Here is a 24,496-nt window from a genome sequence, read left to right as displayed (position 1 = left end):
TATGGAATATTCTACTATATTTATTATCTAGATATTAAAAACAGCAACAAAGATAACCCCTCATTTTCTGGAATTCCATTTCTGGAAACAAAGCATTGATATAAAGCCCAGAAAACATTGCACTCAGTTTGGAAATCCATTTCTTTTATGGTTTAAGTGCAGTAGTATTTTCCAGTATGTCCTTGTGAGAGTCTCCGGTTATCTCATGAATGTGATCAGTTTTTCCTACTTATGAAATTAATAAATATCAACGAATTCTCAGTTAAACTTGACATACTTCATTTAATCCTGGCACCACAAAGAACTAAACTTACACTGCGATAACTGGGAATAAGTTTTAGAAGGTAATTTTGGTTTATTGACCTCTCTCCACAGGAGTAGAAACTCAACCAATTTAAAAATAACTCTAATGATCACATAATGTTGAGAATTAGATTTACCACAATTCTGATGTAATCTATTTGTATTTATTTAAAATATCTTAATGGCAATTGTGAAAATTTTCACTTTATTTCAAATTGGGGCCAGGCACAGTGGCTCATGCCTGTAATCCCAGCACTTCTGGAGGCAGAGGCAGGTGGATCACATGAATTCAGGAGTTTGAGACCAGCCTGGCCAACATGACAAAACCCCATCTCTACTAAAAATATGAAAAAAAAAAAAAATTAACTAGGCGTAGTGGTCCCAGCTACTCGTGAGGCTGAGGCAGGAGAATCATTTGAACTCAGGAGGTGGAAGTTGCGGTGAGCCAAGATCACACCACTGCACTCAAGCCTGGGTGACAGAGTAAGACTCTGTCTCAATAAGTAAATAAATAAAATTGAAAAAAATATAGAAACAAATAAGAGTCCTGCTCTCAGTGCATTTCACGAGAAAGATAACATGCTTTTCCAGAAGGGCATACCTTGCTGCTTAATAACTCTCTTAGGCCAGGCACGATGGCTCACACTTTTAATTCTAACTCTTTGGGAATCCAAGGCAGGAGGATAGCTTGAGGCCAGGAGTTTGAGACCAGTCTGGGCAACAGAGTGAGACCTTGTCTCTACAAAAAAATAAAAGACTTAGCTGGTCGTGCTGGTGTGTGCCCACAGCCCAAGCTGTTCAGGAGACTGAGACAGGAGAATTGCTTGAGCCCAGGAGTTTGAGGTTACAGTGAGCTATTATCACCACTGCACTCTAAGTAGCGATGTTCAACACCACTTACACTGTCACCAGCCTCAGTGACAGAGTAAGACTGTGTCAAACAAAAAATTTTCCACATGAGAAGTATATTCTGGAATAACTCGCCCATTTTCTTCTAAAGCACTGACTACTACACCAAGGAATATTACATTTTACATTTAAACCAGTACACACATACATATCCTCTCAGTTGGTTTTAGGTGGTCTAATGTATATACTGATAATGCACCCACATTTATTAGCCACTTGAAGAGAGTTTTTTTTTAAAATCTTTTTGTACCTCCCATGGGCTTTATTGTGTTTTATCTTCATTCGGTGAACATAGTTTCTGCATATTCTTTATGTTTTATAAATTTTATGTGGAACTATCATGAATCCCTTGGTATAAAAGCTTGAAAATAAGCATATTTATGAAAGGACTATTCATAAAATGAAATATTTGTTATTTTTATTTGATTTTAAAAATATCCTCTAGGAATTTCGCAAAACAAACCTAATTACTTTAGGGGAACAGTATATTACAAATATTCATAACTTTATTAAAATTATGTTGCTCTGATTAGGTTATACAAATAAAAATTTGGCAACTTAATTTTTGTTGTTTCTAACTAAAATACTGTAAAAATCTTACTAGCAAAGAATTAATTTAAATACGTTTATTACTTTAATAATGTGTAAGGAAATAGTCCCTCAAACATTTGTTAGTATATCTTTTGTATTGTTAAAAATAAGGGAGAGAGACTTTTCCAAATTTTCAACTCATTATCTTTAAAATGATTACTGTATATCTGAATAATACTCTGTAGTGAGAGTTATGGAACTTGGCTATTGCAAGCTGAAATTATTTCCTATTATTTATTATGATTAACTTCGTTTATAAACTGACATTCCACAGAAATTAAAACTTGAGGAAATTTGAAACAAAAATACACACATAAAAGATATTTAAAACAAACAACCCTGTATTATGTATAGTAGAGTACATGCTGATTGAGAAAATCTTGGGAAATAAATCTCCTGAATAAAAAAAAGTCATTTCTTCTAAAAAATTAATGTATTAGGTTGGTGCAAAAGTAATTGTGGTTTTTGCCATAAGAGTATGAAATAACGTTGGTGTGCATCAAATAGCTCATAGGCGGTGCTCCTTTATTTATTTATTTATTTATTTATTTATTTATTTATTTTTTAAATTTATTTATTATTATTATACTTTAAGTTGTAGGGTACATGTGCATAACGTGCAGGTTTGTTACATATGTATACTTGTGCCATGTTGCTGTGCTGCACCCATCAACTTGTCATTTACATCAGGTATAACTCCCAATGCAATCCCTCCCCCCTCCCCCCTCCCCATGATAGGCCCCGGTGTGTGATGTTCCCCTTCCTGAGTCCGAGTGATCTCATTGTTCAGTTCCCACCTACGAGTGAGAACATGCGGTGTTTGGTTTTCTGTTCTTGTGATAGTTTGCTGAGAATGATGGATTCCAGCTGCATCCAAGTCCCTACAAAGGACTCAAACTCATCCTTTTTTATGGCTGCATAGTATTCCATGGTGTATATGTGCCACATTTTCTTAATCCAATCTGTCACTGATGGACATTTGGGTTGATTCCAAGTCTTTGCTATTGTGAATAGTGCTGCAATAAACATACGTGTGCATGTGTCTTTATAGCAGCATAATTTATAATCCTTTGGGTATATACCCAGTAATGGGATGGCTGGGTCATATGGTACATCTAGTTCTAGATCCTTGAGGAATCGCCATACTGTTTTCCATAATGGTTGAACTAGTTTACAATCCCACCAACAGTGTAAAAGTGTTCCTATTTCTCCACATCCTCTCCAGCACCTGTTGTTTCCTGACTTTTTAATGATTGCCATTCTAACTGGTGTGAGATGGTATCTCATTGTGGTTTTGATTTGCATTTCTCTGATGGCCAGTGATGATGAGCATTTTTTCATGTGTCTGTTGGCTGTATGAATGTCTTCTTTTGAGAAATGTCTGTTCATGTCCTTTGCCCACTTTTTGATGGGGTTGTTTGTTTTTTTCTTGTAAATTTGTTTGAGTTCTTTGTAGGTTCTGGATATTAGCCCTTTGTCAGATGAGTAGATTGCAAAAATTTTCTCCCATTCTGTAGGTTGCCTGTTCACTCTGATGGTAGTGTCTTTTGCTGTGCAGAAGCTCTTTAGTTTAATGAGATCCCATTTGTCAATTTTGGCTTTTGCTGCTGTTGCTTTTGGTGTTTTAGACATGAAATCTTTGCCCATGCCTATGTCCTGAATGGTACTACCTAGGTTTTCCTCTAGGATTTTTATGGTATTAGGTCTAACATTTAAGTCTCTAATCCATCTTGAATTAATTTTCGTATAAGGAGTAAGGAAAGGATCCAGTTTCAGCTTTCTACTTATGGCTAGCCAATTTTCCCAGCACCATTTATTAAATAGGGAATCCTTTCCCCATTTCTTGTTTCTCTCAGGTTTGTCAAAGATCAAATGGCTGTAGATGTGTGGTATTATTTCTGAGGACTCTGTTCTGTTCCATTGGTCTATATCTCTGTTTTGGTACCAGTACCATGCTGTTTTGGTTACTGTAGCCTTGTAGTATAGTTTGAAGTCAGGTAGCGTGATGCCTCCAGCTTTGTTCTTTTGACTTAGGATTGTCTTGGAGATGCGGGCTCTTTTTTGGTTCCATATGAACTTTATAGCAGTTTTTTCCAATTCTGTGAAGAAACTCATTGGTAGCTTGATGGGGATGGCATTGAATCTATAAATTACCTTGGGCAGTATGGCCATTTTCACAATATTGATTCTTCCTATCCATGAGCATGGTATGTTCTTCCATTTGTTTGTGTCCTCTTTTATTTCACTGAGCAGTGGTTTGTAGTTCTTCTTGAAGAGGTCCTTTACATCCCTTGTAAGTTGGATTCCTAGGTATTTTATTCTCTTTGAAGCAATTGTGAATGGAAGTTCATTCCTGATTTGGCTCTCTGTTTGTCTGTTACTGGTGTATAAGAATGCTTGTGATTTTTGCACATTAATTTTGTATCCTGAGACTTTGCTGAAGTTGCTTATCAGCTTAAGGAGATTTTGGGCTGAGACAATGGGGTTTTCTAAATATACAATCATGTCATCTGCAAACAGGGACAATTTGACTTCTTCTTTTCCTAACTGAATACCCTTGATTTCTTTCTCTTGCCTGATTGCCCTAGCCAGAACTTCCAACACTATGTTGAATAGGAGTGGTGAGAGAGGGCATCCCTGTCTTGTGCCAGTTTTCAAAGGGAATTTTTCCAGTTTTTGCCCATTCAGTATGATATTGGCTGTGGGTTTGTCATAAATAGCTCTTATTATTTTGAGGTACGTTCCATCAATACCGAATTTATTGAGCGTTTTTAGCATGAAGGGCTGTTGAATTTTGTCAAAAGCCTTTTCTGCATCAATTGAGATAATCATGTGGTTCTTGTCTTTGGTTCTGTTTATATGCTGGATTATGTTTATTGATTTGCGAATGTTGAACCAGCCTTGCATCCCAGGGATGAAGCCCACTTGATCATGGTGGATAAGCTTTTTGATGTGTTGCTGAATCCGGTTTGCCAGTATTTTATTGAGGATTTTTGCATCGATGTTCATCAGGGATATTGGTCTAAAATTCTCTTTTTTTGTTGTGTCTCTGCCAGGCTTTGGTATCAGGATGATGTTGGCCTCATAAAATGAGTTAGGGAGGATTCCCTCTTTTTCTATTGATTGGAATAGTTTCAGAAGGAATGGTAACAACTCCTCTTTGTACCTCTGGTAGAATTCAGCTGTGAATCCATCTGGTCCTGGACTTTTTTTGGTTGGTAGGCTATTAATTGTTGCCTCAATTTCAGAGCCTGCTATTGGTCTATTCAGGGATTCAACTTCTTCCTGGTTTAGTCTTGGAAGAGTGTAAGTGTCCAGGAAATTATCCATTTCTTCTAGATTTTCCAGTTTATTTGCGTAGAGGTGTTTATAGTATTCTCTGATGGTAGTTTGTATTTCTGTGGGGTCGGTGGTGATATCCCCTTGATCATTTTTAATTGCGTCGATTTGATTCTTCTCTCTTTTCTTCTTTATTAGTCTGGCTAGTGGTCTGTCAATTTTGTTGATCTTTTCAAAAAACCAACTCCTGGATTCATTGATTTTTTGGAGGGTTTTTTGTGTCTCTATCTCCTTCAGTTCTGCTCTGATCTTAGTTATTTCTTGCCTTCTGCTAGCTTTCGAATGTGTTTGCTCTTGCTTCTCTAGTTCTTTTAATTGCGATGTTAGAGTGTCAATTTTACATCTTTCCTGCTTTCTCTTGTGGGCATTTAGTGCTATAAATTTCCCTCTACACACTGCTTTAAATGTATCCCAGAGATTCTGGTATGTTGTATCTTTGTTCTCATTGGTTTCAAAGAACATCTTTATTTCTGCCTTCATTTCGTTATGTACCCAGTAGTCATTCAGGAGCAGGTTGTTCAGTTTCCATGTAGTTGAGCGGTTTTGAGTGAGTTTCTTAGTCCTGAGTTCTAGTTTGATTGCACTGTGGTCTGAGAGACAGTTTGTTATAATTTCTGTTCTTGTACATTTGCTGAGGAGTGCTTTACTTCCAATTACGTGGTCAATTTTGGAGTAAGTATGATGTGGTGCTGAGAAGAATGTATATTCTGTTGATTTGGGGTGGAGAGTTCTATAGATGTCTATTAGGTCTGCTTGCTGCAGAGATGAGTTCAATTCCTGGATATCCTTGTTAACTTTCTGTCTCGTTGATCTGTCTAATGTTGACAGTGGAGTGTTGAAGTCTCCCATTATTATTGTATGGGAGTCTAAGTCTCTTTGTAAGTCTCTAAGGACTTGCTTTATGAATCTGGGTGCTCCTGTATTGGGTGCATATATATTTAGGATAGTTAGCTCTTCCTGTTGAATTGATCCCTTTACCATTATGTAATGGCCTTCTTTGTCTCTTTTGATCTTTGATGGTTTAAAGTCTGTTTTATCAGAGACTAGTATTGCAACCCCTGCTTTTTTTTGTTCTCCATTTGCTTGGTAAATCTTCCTCCATCCCTTTATTTTGAGCCTATGTATGTCTCTGCGTGTGAGATGGGTCTCCTGAATACAGCAGACTGATGGGTCTTGACTCTTTATCCAGTTTGCCAGTCTGTGTCTTTTAATTGGAGCATTTAGTCCATTTACATTTAAGGTTAATATTGTTATGTGTGAACTTGATCCTGCCATTATGATATTAACTTGTTATTTTGCTCGTTAGTTGATGCAGTTTCTTCCTAGCCTCGATGGTCTTTACATTTTGGCATGTTTTTGCAATGGCTGGTACCGGTTGTTCCTTTCCATGTTTAGTGCTTCCTTCAGGATCTCTTGTAAGGCAGGCCTAGTGGTGACAAAATCTCTAAGCATTTGCTTATCTGTAAAGGATTTTATCTCTCCTTCACTTATGAAACTTAGTTTGGCTGGATATGAAATTCTGGGTTTAAAATTCTTTTCTTTAAGAATGTTGAATATTGGCTCCCACTCTCTTCTGGCTTGTAGAGTTTCTGCTGAGAGATCTGCTGTTAGTCTGATGGGCTTCCCTTTGTGGGTAACCCGACCTTTCTCTCTGGCTGCCCTTAAGATTTTTTCCTTCATTTCAACTTTGGTGAATCTGGCAATTATGTGTCTTGGAGTTGCTCTTCTCGAGGAGTATCTTTGTGGCGTTCTCTGTATTTCCTGGATTTGAATGTTGGCCTGCCCTACTAGGTTGGGGAAGTTCTCCTGGATGATATCCTGAAGAGTGTTTTCCAACTTGGTTCCATTTTCCCCCTCACTTTCAGGCACCCCAATCAGACGTAGATTTGGTCTTTTTACATAATCCCATACTTCTTGCAGGCTTTGTTCATTTCTTTTTCTTCTTTTTTCTTTTGGTTTCTCTTCTCGCTTCATTTCATTCATTTGATCCTCAATCGCTGATACTCTTTCTTCCAGTTGATCGAGTCGGTTACTGAAGCTTGTGCATTTGTCACGTATTTCTCGTGTCATGGTTTTCATCTCTTTCATTTCGTTTAGGACCTTCTCTGCATTAATTACTCTAGCCATCAATTCTTCCACTTTTTTTTCCAAGATTTTTAGTTTCTTTGCGCTGGGTACGTAATTCCTCCTTTAGCTCTGAGAAATTTGATGGACTGAAGCCTTCTTCTCTCATCTCGTCAAAGTCATTCTCCGTCCAGCTTTGATCCGTTGCTGGCGATGAGCTGCGCTCCTTTGCCGGGGGAGATGCGCTCTTATTTTTTGAATTTCCAGCTTTTCTGCCCTGCTTTTTCCCCATCTTTGTGGTTTTATCTGCCTCTGGTCTTTGATGATGGTGATGTACTGATGGGGTTTTGGTGTAGGTGTCCTTCCTGTTTGATAGTTTTCCTTCTAACAGTCAGGACCCTCAGCTGTAGGTCTGTTGGAGATTGCTTGAGGTCCACTCCAGACCCTGTTTGCCTGGGTATCAGCAGCAGAGGCTGCAGAAGATAGAATATTTCTGAACAGCGAGTGTACCTGTCTGATTCTTGCTTTGGAAACTTCCTCTCAGGGGTGTACTCCTCCCTGTGAGGTGTGGGGTGTCAGACTGCCTCTAGTGGGGGATGTCTCCCAGTTAGGCTACTCAGGGGTCAGGGACCCGCTTGAGCAGGGAGTCTGTCCCTTCTCAGATCTCAACCTCCGTGTTGGGAGATCCACTGCTCTCTTCAAAGCTGTCAGACAGAGTCGTTTGCGTCTGTGCAGAGGTGTCTGTGTGTCTTAGTTTACTGTGCCCTGTCCCCAGAGGTGGAGTCTACAGAGACAGGCAGGTTTCCTTGAGCTGCTGTGAGCTCCACCCAGTTCGAGCTTCCCAGCAGCTTTGTTTACCTACTTAAGCCTCAGCAATGGCGGGCGCCCCTCCCCCAGCCTCGCTGCTGCCTTGCCGGTAGAGCTAGCAACGAGGGAGGCTCCGTGGGTGTGGGACCCTCCCGGCCAGGTGTGGGATATGATCTCCTGGTGTGCCTGTTTCCTAAAGCGCAGTATTGGGGTGGGAGTTACCCGATTTTCCAGGTGTTGTGTGTCTCAGTTCCCCTGGCTAGGAAAAGGGATTCCCTTCCCCCTTGCGCTTCCCAGGTGAGGCAATGCCTCGCCCTGCTTCAGCTCTCGCTGGTGGGGCTGCAGCAGCTGACCAGCTCAGATCGTCCGGCACTCCCCAGTGAGATGAACCCAGTACCTCAGTTGAAAATGCAGAAATCACCGGTCTTCTGTGTCGCTCGCGCTGGGAGTTGGAGACTGGAGCTGCTCCTATTCGGCCATCTTGCCGGTGCTCCTTTAAAGTTTTCTGAGTGGTCAGCCTCATGCCTGCTGCTGGAGATACAAGGATGAACAAGAGAATTTCTCCCTTCATGAGCTTACAGTCTAGTGGAAGGCTGTCACAAGGATTAATAATACATCTGTCTAAGTAGCGATGTTCGAAAAATACAAGGTGGGCCATTGATAAAGTACTTTGGAAAGTTCGGGCTGGCTGTGGCCAGTTGTGTCTGTGGAATGTGAATTCGAAACTGACAGGCAGCGTGATGAGCTACTTTATTAAAATTATGTTTCTCTGATTAGGTTATAAAAAATAAAAATTTGGCAACAATTTTTGTTGTTTCTAACTAAAATACAGTAAAAATCTTACCAGCAAACAATTAATTTAAATACATTTATTAGTTTCATAATGTGTAAGAAAATAGTCCCTCAAACATTTACTGGTTTGGAATCAGGAAGCTGGGATCTGCCGTGTGGGACTGTGGGCAGGTTTTTCACCTCTGTTAGGCTCAGTTTTACATTTGCAGAAATGTGAATCATTTATAAACTTGTTTTAGCCATGGAGGTTTTACTTTAAATGGTTGCAATTCAGTATGGCAATCTGGAGCTGCTCTGATGGTCCAGGTTCTAAGCAGAGCATGAAAACCTTTGGCTCATATGACCTCGTGGGTCTGTTGTAGTACAGACATTTTATGAGTATGGAGAGAATAAATTTTAGTTAGTGTTCTACTTCTACCAGGCATTGCCATTTAAGCCTTTTACTTCTAATTGTGGAATGAAAGGCTTTGGTCCATCTTGAAGGAATTTCAGGCATTAAGCAAGCAAACAGGTGGGAGGACTTTGGGGAGAGCTCTGAAATTAATCTGTGCCTGCTTGTAAGGTTAATCCAGAGGACCTGAAGGTAAACCTGGTTTAGTCTCTGAACGTAGCTGGAGAATGGGGGAGGTTGGTTGATAAAGGATGATCCGCTGTCTCCTCTGCCCAGACAGGTTCCTCCCTCCCAAGAGCCAGCTGCAGCTGTTGGCGACCTGTTCAGGGGTCCTTTGGGGTGGAGGAGCATCTTGGGTTTGCACACATTTGTCCTCCAGACTTCCCTACCCCAGCGTGCGTCCATCAAGAGGGCTGCTCCATCTGCAAAGAGCTTCATCCTCACTCTGTCCCTCCCAGACCACAAGTTCAGTTTCCTGTCCTTTCCTTTGCCGTAACATCTCCATTTTCTGCCTCGAAAACTCTGAATAAGAGTATTTTTTTGGAATATTTTCTACTGTTTGAGGTATTTTATGATTTTTTTAATCTAATGTACTTAAAGTTCCCTGTGCTTCTGGGGATGAAGCTTCTAAGTTTCAGCTTTTTATTAGAATGTGTCAAAATCTTACTATTTTAGCAATCTTACTATGTTTAAAAACGTTACTATTCTTATTGATGAATATGACGGTAATATAGCACGGAAATGGTTTATAAGCTTCAACACATGAATGAAAAATGAAAGAAACACTTGTTTAGTATAATGTAATAGCAGTTTACAGTTTCATCCTCACAATAATCATACAGATGGGGCAGAATGAGTATTATTTACCAGATAGCAGATTAAAATCAAAGAGATTAGTTGAAAGTCAGCTCAATTCACACAGCAGTGAAAAATCCATAGGTTTTTAACTCTGTGCTCCATGTTGTCTTTAGTATATTAAATTGCCTCTTTGAATAGTATAATTATAAGGTGATATTAATCTCTTGCAATCTTGTTCACACACATAGTCAACTTTTATAAAATTATCAAGTAGAATCACAATGGACTAAAAAGAAAATATAAATAAAGTAAAAGAGGGAGCTGATATTTATTGAACACCTAGTGTGTGTCTTTATATTCATTAATTACCTCCTCCATTCAGTCAGGAATTTATCGTCCAATGGACCTGTGTCAGTGGCGACAACCGCTAAGCCATTCTTGTAATGAGCTAGCCATCTTCTCCCTATTCTCAGGTGTTTATGACAACACACACCTAAGCACAATCACCCAGGGCGTGAGCCTTCCCTTTGCTTTTTATCCACATGATACCTGCTCTCCAAAAGCAGATCCAGCCAGAAATGTGTGTTGAAATAGAAAACAAGAGGTCAAAACACCTAACCAATGATGAATTCTGAAACTTTTCTCTAAATACTTCCTGTGTGTTTGTTGTAAGTGTTTATAAAAGGTAAAAATATTTTCAAAGAGAAATAACATCACTGTGAAAAAATCTCTTACTGGAGTGCCAAGAAAGATTACGTTTAAACTCAGCCTTGAAATATTATACGCTTAGGAGTGGAGAAGAGTGAACAGATCCAGGTAATATGGGTAGAATTGACAGGTTTTGGTAATTCATCTGATGAGCCAGGGAAGAGTATTCCAGCTACTTCCAGTAACCACCCACCCTCACGATCATATGAGGGCCCATAGAGTGGCTTATGTTTCCTTCTAGGTACATATCTAACTTTAGAGAAGAGCCTTATCAAGGGGGTACATCATTAGTGAGGAACTGGAATGGTTTAGGAAGCTTTCCTTTGTTAATTGATGAACTGGGTCTGTCTGAACTTGGGTTTATAGTCACTGGTTTTTAAATAATTACCATGATGGCAAATTTTTACTAATTCTATCTCAGGCTGACAGTTTGCATCTATTTTTGAAAGTTAGCAAGAACTCTTTCTGAAGCATGAATAGTACCAATTGTCCTGAATTTTCTAACACTGAAGAGCAATCTGGTTTTGTCATCTCTCTTTGTTTTCTGTAATTCATTCTTCATTGAATGAATTTTCTGCTTGTAAGTTTTCACTTCCTCTGTTGCTGATAGCTTCTGTTTTTTCTCTTCCCATTCATATTCTTGAGCCAGTTTCTTTTGCAGAGTCATGTCTTTCTGCTGATAGAATTTACTGAGAATTTCTGTTGCAAAGATCTGGCCAAGTTTAGTGAATGAGAACCATGTTCCAACTTCTGTATGTGTTCATACAGCTCATGCCTGGCTGACAATTCATTACTCAGTTTGGAATGGAAATGGCCGCTATCTTTTGTGACAATTGTTAACATCAGTTTTGTCTGATTTCTCTTTTCTGATTTGTTATCTTCTCAGTCTGTTCTGCCAGCTATCCATTGCCAAATTTGTCTCATCCATTTCATTTTTATTATTCTTTTTGTCTTTAAATTCAGAAGCAAGATCAAATTATTTGATCTGCACAGTAGACTTCTTCAAACATCAGATTATTCTCTTTGTAAGTAAGATCTTCACCTAGACTTTTCTGAGAGTTTTGTATAATTTATTAGTTCACCAAGCTCAGTATAATGCTCCCTGCAGTTTTCTGATTCCGATAATAATTATAACCTGCTTTTCTTAAATCCAGTATTTTCTTTGTAAATTCATTAGTTTATATTCCATCTTCTCATAACTTAGTTTAAATTCATTTTCTCTGTCAAATATTATGACATTCTTTGTAAAACCCTACCATATTCAACAGATATCTGTCTTGCCAAATGCCATTTCAGTTTGCTTGCATCCTGTTCTTCAATTCTCAATATGACAAGCAGATTTACCACAGCATTTGATTCATTTCTTTAAACCTTCTGATTGAATATTTAATTCAGATATGTTCAGAAATATTCGTATTTTGGTTTTTGATTTCTTCAAAAGATGTGAGTGCTTCTTTAATCATTTTTTTCATAATCTTCTCTCTGTTAAATAAAATAAAAATTTATTCAAGTTATTTCTTAAACATTTGTGCAATCTATTGTTTTTATTTGATGAAATCTACTGTTGAAAGACACATTCTTCAGGGGGAAAATGGCAAAGAAGCTAATTCCCAATAAATAAGTAATAATTAGAGGCCTCTAAGACATGTTGTAAAAATCAGGGCTGGGCCTTTCTGGCACCTTTGTTGTAGGTGAGACAACAGTCAGTCAAAGTACTTTCCATTATAATTTCCCTCTGGTATTTCCTAACATTTTTTTTTTTTTGTCTTTGAATATTCCTAAGTTTCTCCTTCCACATAGTTAGGGTGAACTATTTTTACATGCCACTTGAAATATAAGTTAAATCATAGGACTACTATATTCAGTTTTGGAAAATTCTCATCTGTCATCTCTTCCACAATGGCTTCTAATGGTCCTACCATGTGAACCACAGACATTATAAGTATATAGTGGTTGCTAGAGAGTTTTTAGTTTAAGTGATGTTGTACTAGAAAAAGTATAATTCTTAGTCTTAAGGAAGTTTTATATATCAGATTATGTCTCTATGTGTAGTGTGTGTGTGTGTGTGTTTGAGACTTACTCTGTGTAAGGGATTGGGAGGAAACTAACTGCCCCACTGATGTTTTTATTTCTCATGATAGTGTTTCCATGTGGGAGCCGGTAGCTCAGGATCACATTGAAAGTCTCCTGGATACTAAGGCCTGTGCTGCTTGTGTCTTGAACTTTCTAAAGTTTGGAAGTCATCAGTCCTACTTAGCAGCTCATTCTTTAAAATCAGGCAGTTCTGTATTTTCCTTGGCCTTCTTCTCCTGGCAAATATTATAAGACCTCAATTCTCATTGTGGGCTAATTATTCTCTTCTATTTGCCTGAACCATAATTCAGTGCAAGGCTACTCCTGACCAAGGAAATGAGGACAGAAATTATATAATTGAGAATAATGGCTTGAAAGCCATGAACGTCTAGAATCTTGTGCTAAGTCTGATACATACTAGCTTGGTGGTCTTTACCGGTAACTCACCGGGGAAAAAAAAAAAAGAAGTTTTATTTCTCTGCTTTTAAAATGGGATCATCATAAAGGCTAACTATTTATTGAATGACAATAATGACCTTGCCCTTGTAGAAAAATCAGATCTATAATTACTACCTAAATACTGCCCTGTTAAAAAGGTTGTGATTTTATTCAGGTGGTTGTTGATCGGTGAAATTCCAATATATTCACACTTAATGAGATATAAATATTTGTAAGGATTATCTTCCATTACTAATGTATACATTTAACTAACTGCCAACTAAACATTTTCAGAATATTATGATGGACCTGACTGAAAAGAAACTATAAATCATTTGGACTTAGTACTTTTAAATTATTAATCAGTACTTTAATTATTCATATACTGAAAAGAAATATTCCTTAGAAACATAAAACTCAACACTAACAATTTTCTTAGCAAACTCTTTCTTTACTGATCATATTAAAGCAGGATGAACAAAAATTCCGAATCATTGGTGTTAAGTAACCCTAGATGATCATGTATCTAGAGTAGCTTTTATAATTAAATGAACCTTAAGAGTTTTGCTGAAACACGAAAGACAGTACTGACCTTTACAAATAGCTGGTCTCTTTCTTGAAATTGGTAGATAAAAACAATGAGAAAATATATATAAATTATTTACTAGACATTTTGGTGGAACCAGGAAAAAAAGTTAAACTACACTCAAAACATTATCCTTTGTATTTCAGGCCCTCCAGGGAAACGAGGTAAGAGAGGCCGAAGAGGAGAATCTGGTAAGTCTCTCTTTCAGCTGCTCTATGTCACTCATGTTCTGGTTAAGTTCCGGCATCTGTTCTTCCTAATTAATGATAATATTGTCTTGTTGGAGGTTGTATGTGTGCATTTAAATCTTCTCTGCTAGACCTAGTTGGTTTTTTTTTTTTTTTTAATCTTTTTATTTCTATCAAACTGCAGAAAGGGGAAGTTTGCAAAGTATTGTTAATTGCAGTTTAGTAACAATTGGTACCCATTTGGGGCTTATTTACTGGGTCAAGTTAAGTCTGTCCTTTCTGTGTACAATGGAGGGTTTCTCAGCTGCACACAGTGTGATAGCATCAGCCACGTTTCCATCTATGTAGGTGGTCAGTAAATGTAGGTCCTTTGCAAAAACATCTGCCTTGGGACAATAGGGCACGTGTCTTAGAAAGCTGTGTTGCTATTTTATCCAGTTGGCACAATTTTGTCATGCTTTTACTCCCATTGTTTTCAAAATTTGAGAATGTGTTATCCTTCTTGTACAACCATGGAATTTTATTAATGACAGGAGCCTTAGTAATCAATCCAGAATTTCCATTTTGTAGCTGAGGAAATGGAGGCCCATAGCAGTCAGGTGATTTGGCCAAGGCAGAACTTGAAACAGAACCAATTGTCCCGATTCCTACTTCAGGACATTCTTGCTTTCAGGTCAAATCCCTGTATGTAAAACAAATCTCCAATGTAAAACAGAAAAGTCAAGTAAAATTTCTTTTGAAACTGAGGTGATCTGTATAAATGAGTTCACTTACTGTTTTTCTTTTTTTTTGGAAAGTGACCACATAAAGTCTTATGAGGCCATTAATTCTTCCATGCAAGATAAAGTAATTTAAGATTTGACTCTAGCATGCCGTAAATTATTTTTCAGTATTTTCTCTAAATATTTATCAATATTAAAAATAATCAATTACTAAGTATTGAAACAGAAACGTTAACCTATCAAGAAGAGCTGATAGCAGATTGATGTGTGGGTTTTTTTCTTGCCTCATGTCCTCTTCCATTTTAAGAAAGATGTAAAAGTAAAAAGTGTTTATGAAAATTTATTAATTTGAGCAGTGTAGTTGCTTATTTTTTTTTAAAGAGTGTTATCAAAAGCTACCTTTAAAGCTCATTGAATCTAAATAATTGGAAACTTGTGTAGGTATTGCTTCATAAAGTATAAAGTTTTCTAATAAAGGATACTTTGTAAATTTGTTTTGAGGAAAAAGAAATGATAAAACATTAGTGGAATCAGATAATCATAGAAATGATCTTTGATTGTTGTCAAAAGAAAGAGGATTGTGGGGAAAAAGTGAAAAATGTATGCTTATACAAAGTTTCTTAGAAAATAAAAGCCAATTTCCAACTTCCTAGCTACTTAGAACTGGTATTTTAATTGAGCATAATGGTATGTGAAATATTTAAAATTGTCTCAGACTTTGCCTGTTTTGATGGTTTTAAAGAAATTTATATAAACATGAGGAACTAGACTTTTATATATTTATAATAGTGTCGAATAAAAAATTCTAAGGACAAATAATAGGTACATTTCTCATTTGGCTGTTTTATCAAACTCAAGAAGTTATATATCAATTCCCTATAACTGGTCTATCATAAATTACCAAATATTCTCATAATTCATACTTATCTAAACTTTTATAAATTAGTCTTTACTTAAGATATATGAACCTCTCAGTAATTCATAGACAGGCTTTAGGCAATCTAAAAATCACTTGAAATTTTATGTAAAATTCTGTGTACAATTATAAATTTTTCTGAAATGGTCTCAGAGGTTCCATGGCCTAAAAACAGTTAAGAATCAGTGAATTTTTAAAAACTTCCATGTCTGTTATATCATGCTGATTATGCTCATATCTTTTGTTTGATCTTAATATTTTGCATATTCACTAACTCATCTCTCTCCCTCTTCTTCTCTCTCTACCTGCTCCCCCAATAGGTCCTCCTGTAAGTACGTTTGCTGCACTTTGGCTTGTTTGCATTTATCAGGATCACGTATGTTAAAACTTTGTTAAAACACCAAAATATAGCCTATATGTCTATTAGAAAAATGTTACTGACCTTTTAAGAGTATACTTAAAGTTTGGAAAATTATTTCTTAAATACACAGTTTTGTGATCATGTGATATGTTAGAATGCAGTGTATGTCCATTTAAATTTGTTTTAAATTTTTTTATTTCCATAGGTTATTGGGGAACAGGTGGTATTTGGTTACATGAGTAAGTTCTTTAGCAGTGATTTGTGAGATTTTGGTGCACCCATCACCTGAGCAGTATACACTTTACCCTATTTGTGGTCGTTTATCCCTCACCCCCTTCCCACCTTTTCCCCTGAGTTCCCAAAGTCCATTGTGTCATTCTTATGCCTTTGCATCCTCATAGCTTAGCTCCCACTTATGAGTGAGAACATACGATGAAAAACATTTATTTCTGATATGATCACACACCAATACCCTCATGAGATTTTTGGATAACTTATGAAGCTTCTGATTTTAAATGCTTTTCCTGGAATTCTGAGGTTTCTTTTGCAAGCAAATCTCCAAGCTATTTCACACTTCTTTTTTCATCTGTTTAAACTTGTATCTGAAATATTTGCATTTGCCAGTCTACCAAATGTAGATGGCAACATGATCATGGAAATGATACCCCCAGTGAGCTTGGACCAGTCCTCCCTCCTTAGGCAACACTTCTTTTGAAGTCTGTTGGAGTTTTGCCTGCATAAAGAACATGAGATGGAGCCCTTGGAGAGTTTCACTTTCTTTTTTCTTTCCTTGAGTAGGTCATAGCTGCAGCATTCCAGTCTGCTTTGCACTCACAGGAACAGATTATCTTGTCAGCTCTGAGCTAGATGTGTTTTTGAGTAATATGCTGGATAACTGTATCTGACCCCAGTGTTTATACGGTGCACTGTGCATTTACGGTAGCAATGATCATTGGCCTTGAGATATTTTCTCATCCTGGATAGCCAGTTTGCTCCAGGGTTTGCAGACTCCACATTGGCAACTTATCTAACAGGCCAGCGTGGTCCAGGGAGAGGGGCTTAGCGTATACTCGTTTACTTTATTCAGAGGAAACATTGGCTTCCAAATATCTTTTGCAGTCTTCCTGCCACGTTCAAGGATGGAACATTAATCATGTTAGAAATGACTTTGCTTCTGTAACTGACTTTCAGCTCTTGCTTAATGCTAGGCAGATGGCATGCCCTAGGTCTAAGAGTCTTTACTTTTTGGCTTCATACTTAAGTCTCTTCATGTTAAATAAATAACAAACCACTACTACCCAGAGGAAACTCCTGAGGTTACGGCTGGAGTAGAGTGTTCAAGGCTTCTTTTTGTGGCATCCACATTAGCTATGCCAAGAGGTAGTTAAATCTCATTTCTGCCTTATGAATTCTTCAGAATTCTAGTACTTCCTCTTTGATTCCTCGAAAATTCAAGCAACCATATAGTTGTCGCTTTCTTGAGGCCGTTAGTCCAAATTTTCTACCTAAAGATGTCAATTGTTCCTCCTTTTCTTATTATATATAAATAATTAGCATTAAGCCCCTTATGTAAGGCAAGCAGTATTCTAGGCACGTTGCATGTATAATATCATTTTGTTCTCACACCAACCCTCTGATGTTACCATTCCTATTGTTCAGTGAGGAAACAGGCTCATAGAGGTTAATTACCAAAGGTTGCACAGCTAAAGGATTTGCAAAGTTGAAATTCAATTAGATATGTCTGATTTCAGATCGATTCAGCTTACCACTTTATTCCATTCCTTATGAATTATAGTTGTGTTATAACATGGATCATTGTTACATGGGTTTGTCAGGCCATGGGTGAAATAATATTCTTTCATTAAAATAATCACATATAATATAAAATTATGGCCAAAAATGCAAAATGGCTAATCTATAAAACATGTATTGATACTGTCCCACCTTGACTACATTTTAAAGAAGTTAAAATATGTTTGGCAAACAGCATCAAATCCAATAAATAAAGTATAATCATGAGTTTCCATACTGACTGGAAGATAATTCAAGTTGCTTATATTTGATAAGATGAAAAAACATTGATTGTACAAAAGAGAAAAAACATTGATTATGCTATCTTTACCAATAAAATAGAAGCCTACCATAGTACTTAGGACCCAATATCATGGGCTTCCTTGTGGGTAAAATACATTACGATGAAATCCTCTTGAGTCTCCAATTCCTAAATCTCCACATATAATATCTAAAAAGTATCTGCCTTCCATCACATTTTGCTTTAGAATAGGTGGCTTTATAACAAATTTCTGGCATGTTTTTATATCGGAGTAAATATTAATGAACAATGGGATTATTGCAATTAGATAACTTTATCAGCAATATGTTTATTTAGAGACAATACCCAATTACTGACAATTTGAATTTCTAGAAACGATTCCTATTTTTACATCACCTTAATTTTATGTACAGTTAACCCTTGAACAGTGTGAGGGTGAGGGGCACCAACCCTCTGCTCAGTGAGAAATCCACAGATAACTTTTGACTCCCCAGAACTTTCCTACCAATGTTGTAAAGTTGATAGAAAACCTTACCGATAACACAAACAGTTAATTAATATACATTTTGTATGTTGTATGTATTACATACTGCATTCTTACAATAAGCTGGAGAAAAGATGTTATTTAGAAAATCACAATGAAGAGAAAATACATTTACTATTCATTAAGTAGAAGTGGATCATCACAAAACTCTTCATCCTCACCATGTTCACATTGAGTAGTCTGGGGAGGAGAAGGACGAAAAGGGGTTTGTCTTGTTATCAGCAGAGAAGGAAAACTGGCATATAAGTGGACCAGTGTGGTTCAAACCCATGCTGTTTAAAGTCAACTGTTTATTTTTTCCTTTCACTTCTTTTGCCTGAACTAAAATCTGACACTTTCTGTAATTTTATTTTTAGAGAAATGTATTGTCCTACTTTATATATTTTAAAACATTATTCAACTATCTCCACAAGTAAGCTATCGAGGGATATATTGTCATATTAATCACAGTTGCCCTAGCCTCCATTCTGCACTCTAAATATAAAGCACAAAATTGGTCTGAGAAGTTAGTCTTGCTTCTGGTGAGCAATCCTTGGCACAAAATCTACGTCAAGTAAATTTCTCAAACTTCTTTCTGGCCTGCAGTTCCCATGGTGCTGTGGCTTCATGTGTACAGACAGATTAGAAAGTGTAACCTGGGGTCTTGATGTGTATTTTGCTGTCATTCACTTTCACTTCATTATGGAATGTGCTCCAACAGTGCAAGAGACATTTGGGCACTAATTCAGACAAACAAACAAATGAACGAACAAATAAAAAATTAGATGGCCCAGGGGATAATGGCAGATCTCCCTGTAAGATTAAAAGAAACAAAAAAGTATTAATGATAACATTTAATTTAGCAACCATATATTTACAACTTTACTTAGAATGTTTTGGAAAACTTGGATATATTCCACTAGAATTGTGTGTGGATATGTAACTATGTGTTTCTTTTGTCAGTTTTTGTAGTCTTGCATATTGAGATCATTTATAATTTAAACTTGAAATACAACTTGAACTAGATCCTGTGTATCAGTTTACTCTCTAGGAAGCTTTCAGGTTATTACTCAGCCTTATCTATTTTGATACACACACACACACACACACACACACAGACACACACAATCAGAGGAGTCTGCTAAAAATGGCTGCAACAGAGCAATTTTGTGTTAATGTATGTAATTTGTTTTTAAGTGAACATCAGATACTTTTTTCTATTTTCTTTCTCATAAAGGTAACACATACTGGAATATTGTTCTAATGGACTCTATGCATGTGCTTTGAGCATCTAGCTCAGATATCACAACTGTATTTGCTAGAATGATTTGTCAGTCCATTGTATTATATGACTGTCAAATGATACCTTCTGTTTTGGATCATTTAAAAATAAGTTTCTACTTTAATAGGAGGCAGAGAGAGTTTGATCAAAATTTACAAAATGACTTTAGGGTTTTTAAATGGAGCAAATTTTACACATAGTTTTGATCTTTTTCAGAGTCAATAGTGGGTACAGTCTCTCTGTCTCTTTGTCCCAAAAAGAAGTGTTATTCTAAAATTCACAGGTCACAGAATCAAGCAAGTCCTGTAACTATAGCCAGAAAAGAGCCAGGAGACCTTTTTTTAACTGGCTGTTTTATTTGTATCAGTCTATCAAGCCCTACAATGATGCTTGACTGACAGGGATATGATGTTATTGTTGGTCGTGTAGAACCCTCTGAGGTGTGAAATATGACTCTGTTGTGCAGCCTGCTCTGTCCTGTCCACCTTTAACAATTGTCAACTCGGTTTGAACCCTAGAATCTTGTTGACAGATGAATGAAGCAGACTTGGCCAAGTTAAGCTTACAATGCTATTTCTGCCAATGTGGTAGATGAATTAGGACAAGAAATCTCAGTAGAACTTTTAGATGAAAACCTCTGATACCTTTACTGCATATTGAAAAAATGATAAGATTTTTAAGTCAGATTATGTCTTTTCCTGATATACTAATAACTACAATTTATAGCAGCTACCTACCATGTGTCACTTTACATACCAGTTCTCAGACCACCCTGTGACCTAGGAGTTACTATACCTATTTTACAGAGGAGAAAGCTGAGGATTGGACCAGTCAAATCATATACCCAAGGGTGCATGCACATCTAGCAGGAGGCAGAACTGAAATATGAACCCAGGTCTGTTCCTCTTCAAAGTCCCCCATATTTCTATAAGATGTTTTTCAGGCAAGTAAGGTTTAAGTGATACCACCTTCTTTGTAAGCATCTTCTTTGTTGTATCTTATCCTATCCTCATCCTGTATGGTTCATATTAAGCTCTTAGTTATTTGTAGATCTTACATCTTATGCCTGCTCTTTTAAATTGCCAGTTACTCAAAACAAACTCGTAAATCATCTCATTATCATTTAACAGAAGCAAATCATGTGGAGGTATGAGCTTTGCCTCTTTGAGTTAAGAAAACTAGGTATAAAATTTTCTTGAAGTTTTTTAGCAAATATTCCTTTAATTACTCCTTTGTTATATTCCTACTTAATTATTATAATATTTAAACATTTATATTTGGACTCAAAGAGTGTGCTTTTCAATGTGCAGTAACTGTTATTTTTTCCTATAATAACAGGGTGTTATGATTATTGATGGAGGGAACAAACTATTATCTTGTAGGAGGCAGTATGGGTGTAAAATACCAGCATAGCCAGATCAATTCAGTCATTATAACAGTCACCATAACAAACCAAAGAAGCAAAACCGAGAGAATTAATTTGCCCTGAAAGGCTGTTTGGGGGTAGAGTTTTAATAGAATGATCTCAGGCTGTCACTTGTCAAATGAACAACTCAGGTTGTTCATTTTGAGACCCTGCACACTGATTTGTCTTCTAGGCCAGAAAGCAGAAAAAGAAAAAGAATATAACTATGAATGTGTACATAGAAGAGTTTCTCTAGTGTCTTTTCCTGTCTTCTGTATTGAGTGGTTTGGGCTTCCGTGTTTGTAGAGGGCACTGTGTCTAGTGGCAGTCTGTTTTAATGCTTCCTCTGCTATCGTTTCTGTAGATGTAGTGCCAGGTTAATCAGAATTTTGGAATTCTGGAAGTGACAACATTAAGGGGCAAAGAGCTGCAAACTGAGCTTAAGTAAGGCTGTTAAAGTAAAAAAAAAATTTAAAAATAAAATTTTAAAAAGGAACAAGGAAGAAGAAATAGACATACAAAAATATTGACAATTTTTTTCAACATTATTTTTTTCTTATAGTCTATTTCTGAATACCATCTGTTTTAGAATAACTTTAGCTGTTGTAACAGACGGACCTTAAGATGTTAGTGGCTTACCACAGTAAAAATTCATTTTTTATGCATAGTGATGGGCAAGGCTCCTTGCAGGAGCCCAGACTGCTGGAGACTCTGCCATCTTTAACACGTGTGTTCCAAGGCTATCTTGGGCACGGATGCACCGCCATAGATAAGGAAAGAGCGGTGGGTCAGATGGGAAGATTCTTTTGATCATTATTGGAAGTTTAGGATTTTATGATTTATATCTCTTCTGACCACATTCCTTTGGCAAGAGTCAAGTCACATGTTCATACCTAACTGCAAGAGAGGGAGAGAAATGTAGCTGTGGGCTCAGAAGGAAAAGTAAACAAATTTGGTGAACAGCCAGTCTCCACAGACCTCAGTCTCCACAGACCTGAGTCTCCACAGCCCGACTGGAAATAATTCCTGAAGAAATAAAAAGAACCAGAAATCATCACTTGGGAATAATGTGGTCTCAGTCTTGTAACATTTTAGAGAAGAACATTCGTTAAAACTATTATCACTAGAAACCTAGAACAGAAAAAAAATTAAAGGAACAGGATTTAAAAAAAAAGTGTGACGTAAAATTTAAGGGTGGTCTGTAAAAAGAGAAAGGTATTCATGGCAGGTCATGAGACCCAGGCCTTCCAGATTACTTCATAATCTCATTGATGATGAGGACTTTTTATCTTTCAGCATTTCTCAAATCTGTAAGCACTTGTATTCATTGTTACGGCCTTCTCTTTCCTTGTACCGTTTCTCTTGCCATGGAGTGGCTTAGATCTATAACAGTATTGGGTCCAGGGTAACCTCCTCAACTAGGCACAATTCTGGTTATCTGTCTGGTTTCATATTCCCAATTGTTTCAGGATAAAGTTTAATTTCAAGCAATACTTCTGTGAAAAAAAAGTGACTAACACTTTTAGAGTCAGTTTCATGAGGCTTGAAGAGTGAGCCACTGCCATTCTTATGGTAGGAAACGGTAACATTTTAAAAGTGAGAGTTTAGGACTGAATCCTTTCTCTCCCCAGGATACTTGATAGGTAAAATTAACTTTGCTTCTTTTCAAATTAAAAAATAAAAACCAAAACAGACAGTACAAGGCAGTCAAAATTTCTAAAAGGAAAATTTAAAAGGAATGCCTCAGTTTTAAAGTCTTTGCTGTTAGCTGATGATTGGACACCTGTGTACCTTTCTAATGTCCAGAGTCCGAACAAATAGGGTGTCATGTCACTGCTTCCTGTTTTGCTTTCTTATGACCAAATACTTAGTCATGTTGCTGAATTCCTAGGGCTGTCTGCCTAATGCAGACCTGTAAATATCTTATGGGACTAATTAGGGAAGTAATTATATGACTCTTGCAGGTTTGTGAGGCAATAACTAGCTATATTCAAGAAAGCCACTTGAAAATAAAGCGCTGTTACAAAGCAGCTTAAACACATTTTGAATGTTAATATTTTGAACAAGGTCAAATGAGTGAATGATTATTGTTTCCTCATGAATGGCTAAACATTTAATAATCTTTGGCAGCATGTGATCAGAGAAGGGCTCAATGTTCCCATTCTTCCAAACTAGCTATGTGAAATGCTGTGATTCCTCTTATACAAAGGGTGGCTTCTGTGTAATTCTAATTATGTGGACACCATGAAGCTGGCCTACATTTGGTCTAAGTTAACTAAGTGCTGTGTTTGGTCTTAACTGGGTCATGGACTATAATGTGGAAAGAATCCCCTTCTTTAGTCATTAAATAAGTTTTTGTTTCTGTTTTGGTGGAATTAAAAAGACATCAGGATGTGGAATCTAAAGTGTTCCAGGTTACCTAGATGTTCTTAAGTTTTTAAAAATTGATGATATTTTTATTACACTTTTTGAAACAAGTTCTCATGCATCCTTAAGATTTGCATAGGGTTAAATGAAATAAAACATGCATCTTTTGTTACTTGCTAATATCTTTGGCCTCAAAGATATACACACACACAAGCAAATATGGACACATATCTCTAGTTCTTATTTCTGCATACTTTTGAAAGAAGGTATTTCTGTATGGTCAAGGAAAGATAAAAGGATGGAATATAGAATTTAGAGACAGGGGAGACTTTAAGGGATTGTTAATAATTAGTTCATGGAGTTATTTAAAAGATAATGCATATTCTCACACTGATTCATTCATCAAACTTATACTGAGTGCTTAATACGTACCACACCCTCTGCTATATGATGAGGATAAATGGCAAATAAGACATGGCTTTTGCCTTCAAGGACCTTATCATCTAGAGAGGAACAAAACAAAACAAAAACATAGCAATCTTGTGAGAGAAGTATGCTCGGGATATGCCAAGGTGCAGTGGGAAGAGAGTAGAGAATACAATCCAGATTTAGATGTGGAGAGGATCAGGAATGCCTGTGGATCTGAGATCAGTGAAGGACTTGTCAGGGTGAAAAATCAAAGTAGTGTGTATTTTCCAAGAGGTTAGCATTTTCAAAGCCTTTGGAACCCAAGAAAAAAAAAACTGGCATTTTTTGAAGTGGTGTATGAAATAAAGCTGAAATGTAAAGTTCAAGAAAGAGATTAGGAAGTAACTAGTAAAATCAGAGATTGGAGCAGGATGAGGCTATGGAGAACTTTGCATGCCATTCCAAGTGGTTA

At 36.9% G+C, this 24,496-nt stretch overlaps 1 protein-coding gene across 1 annotated transcript in view; it reads left to right on the top strand.

Moving 5' to 3' along the window:
- The window catches only part of COL25A1 (collagen type XXV alpha 1 chain), a 504,591-nt gene that overhangs the window by 258,924 nt on the left and 221,171 nt on the right, over positions 1-24,496 (top strand). The window contains exons 3-4 of the mRNA XM_078002085.1: positions 13,946-13,990; positions 15,946-15,953. Of these exons, the coding sequence (XP_077858211.1) occupies positions 13,946-13,990; positions 15,946-15,953 (53 nt within the window). The remainder of the gene's footprint in view (positions 1-13,945; positions 13,991-15,945; positions 15,954-24,496) is intronic.

Source organism: Macaca mulatta, chromosome 5 (assembly GCF_049350105.2).
Source record: "Macaca mulatta isolate MMU2019108-1 chromosome 5, T2T-MMU8v2.0, whole genome shotgun sequence".
Classification (NCBI taxonomy): Eukaryota; Metazoa; Chordata; class Mammalia; order Primates; family Cercopithecidae; genus Macaca; species Macaca mulatta.
This window is presented reverse-complemented; position numbering and strand designations above follow the sequence as displayed.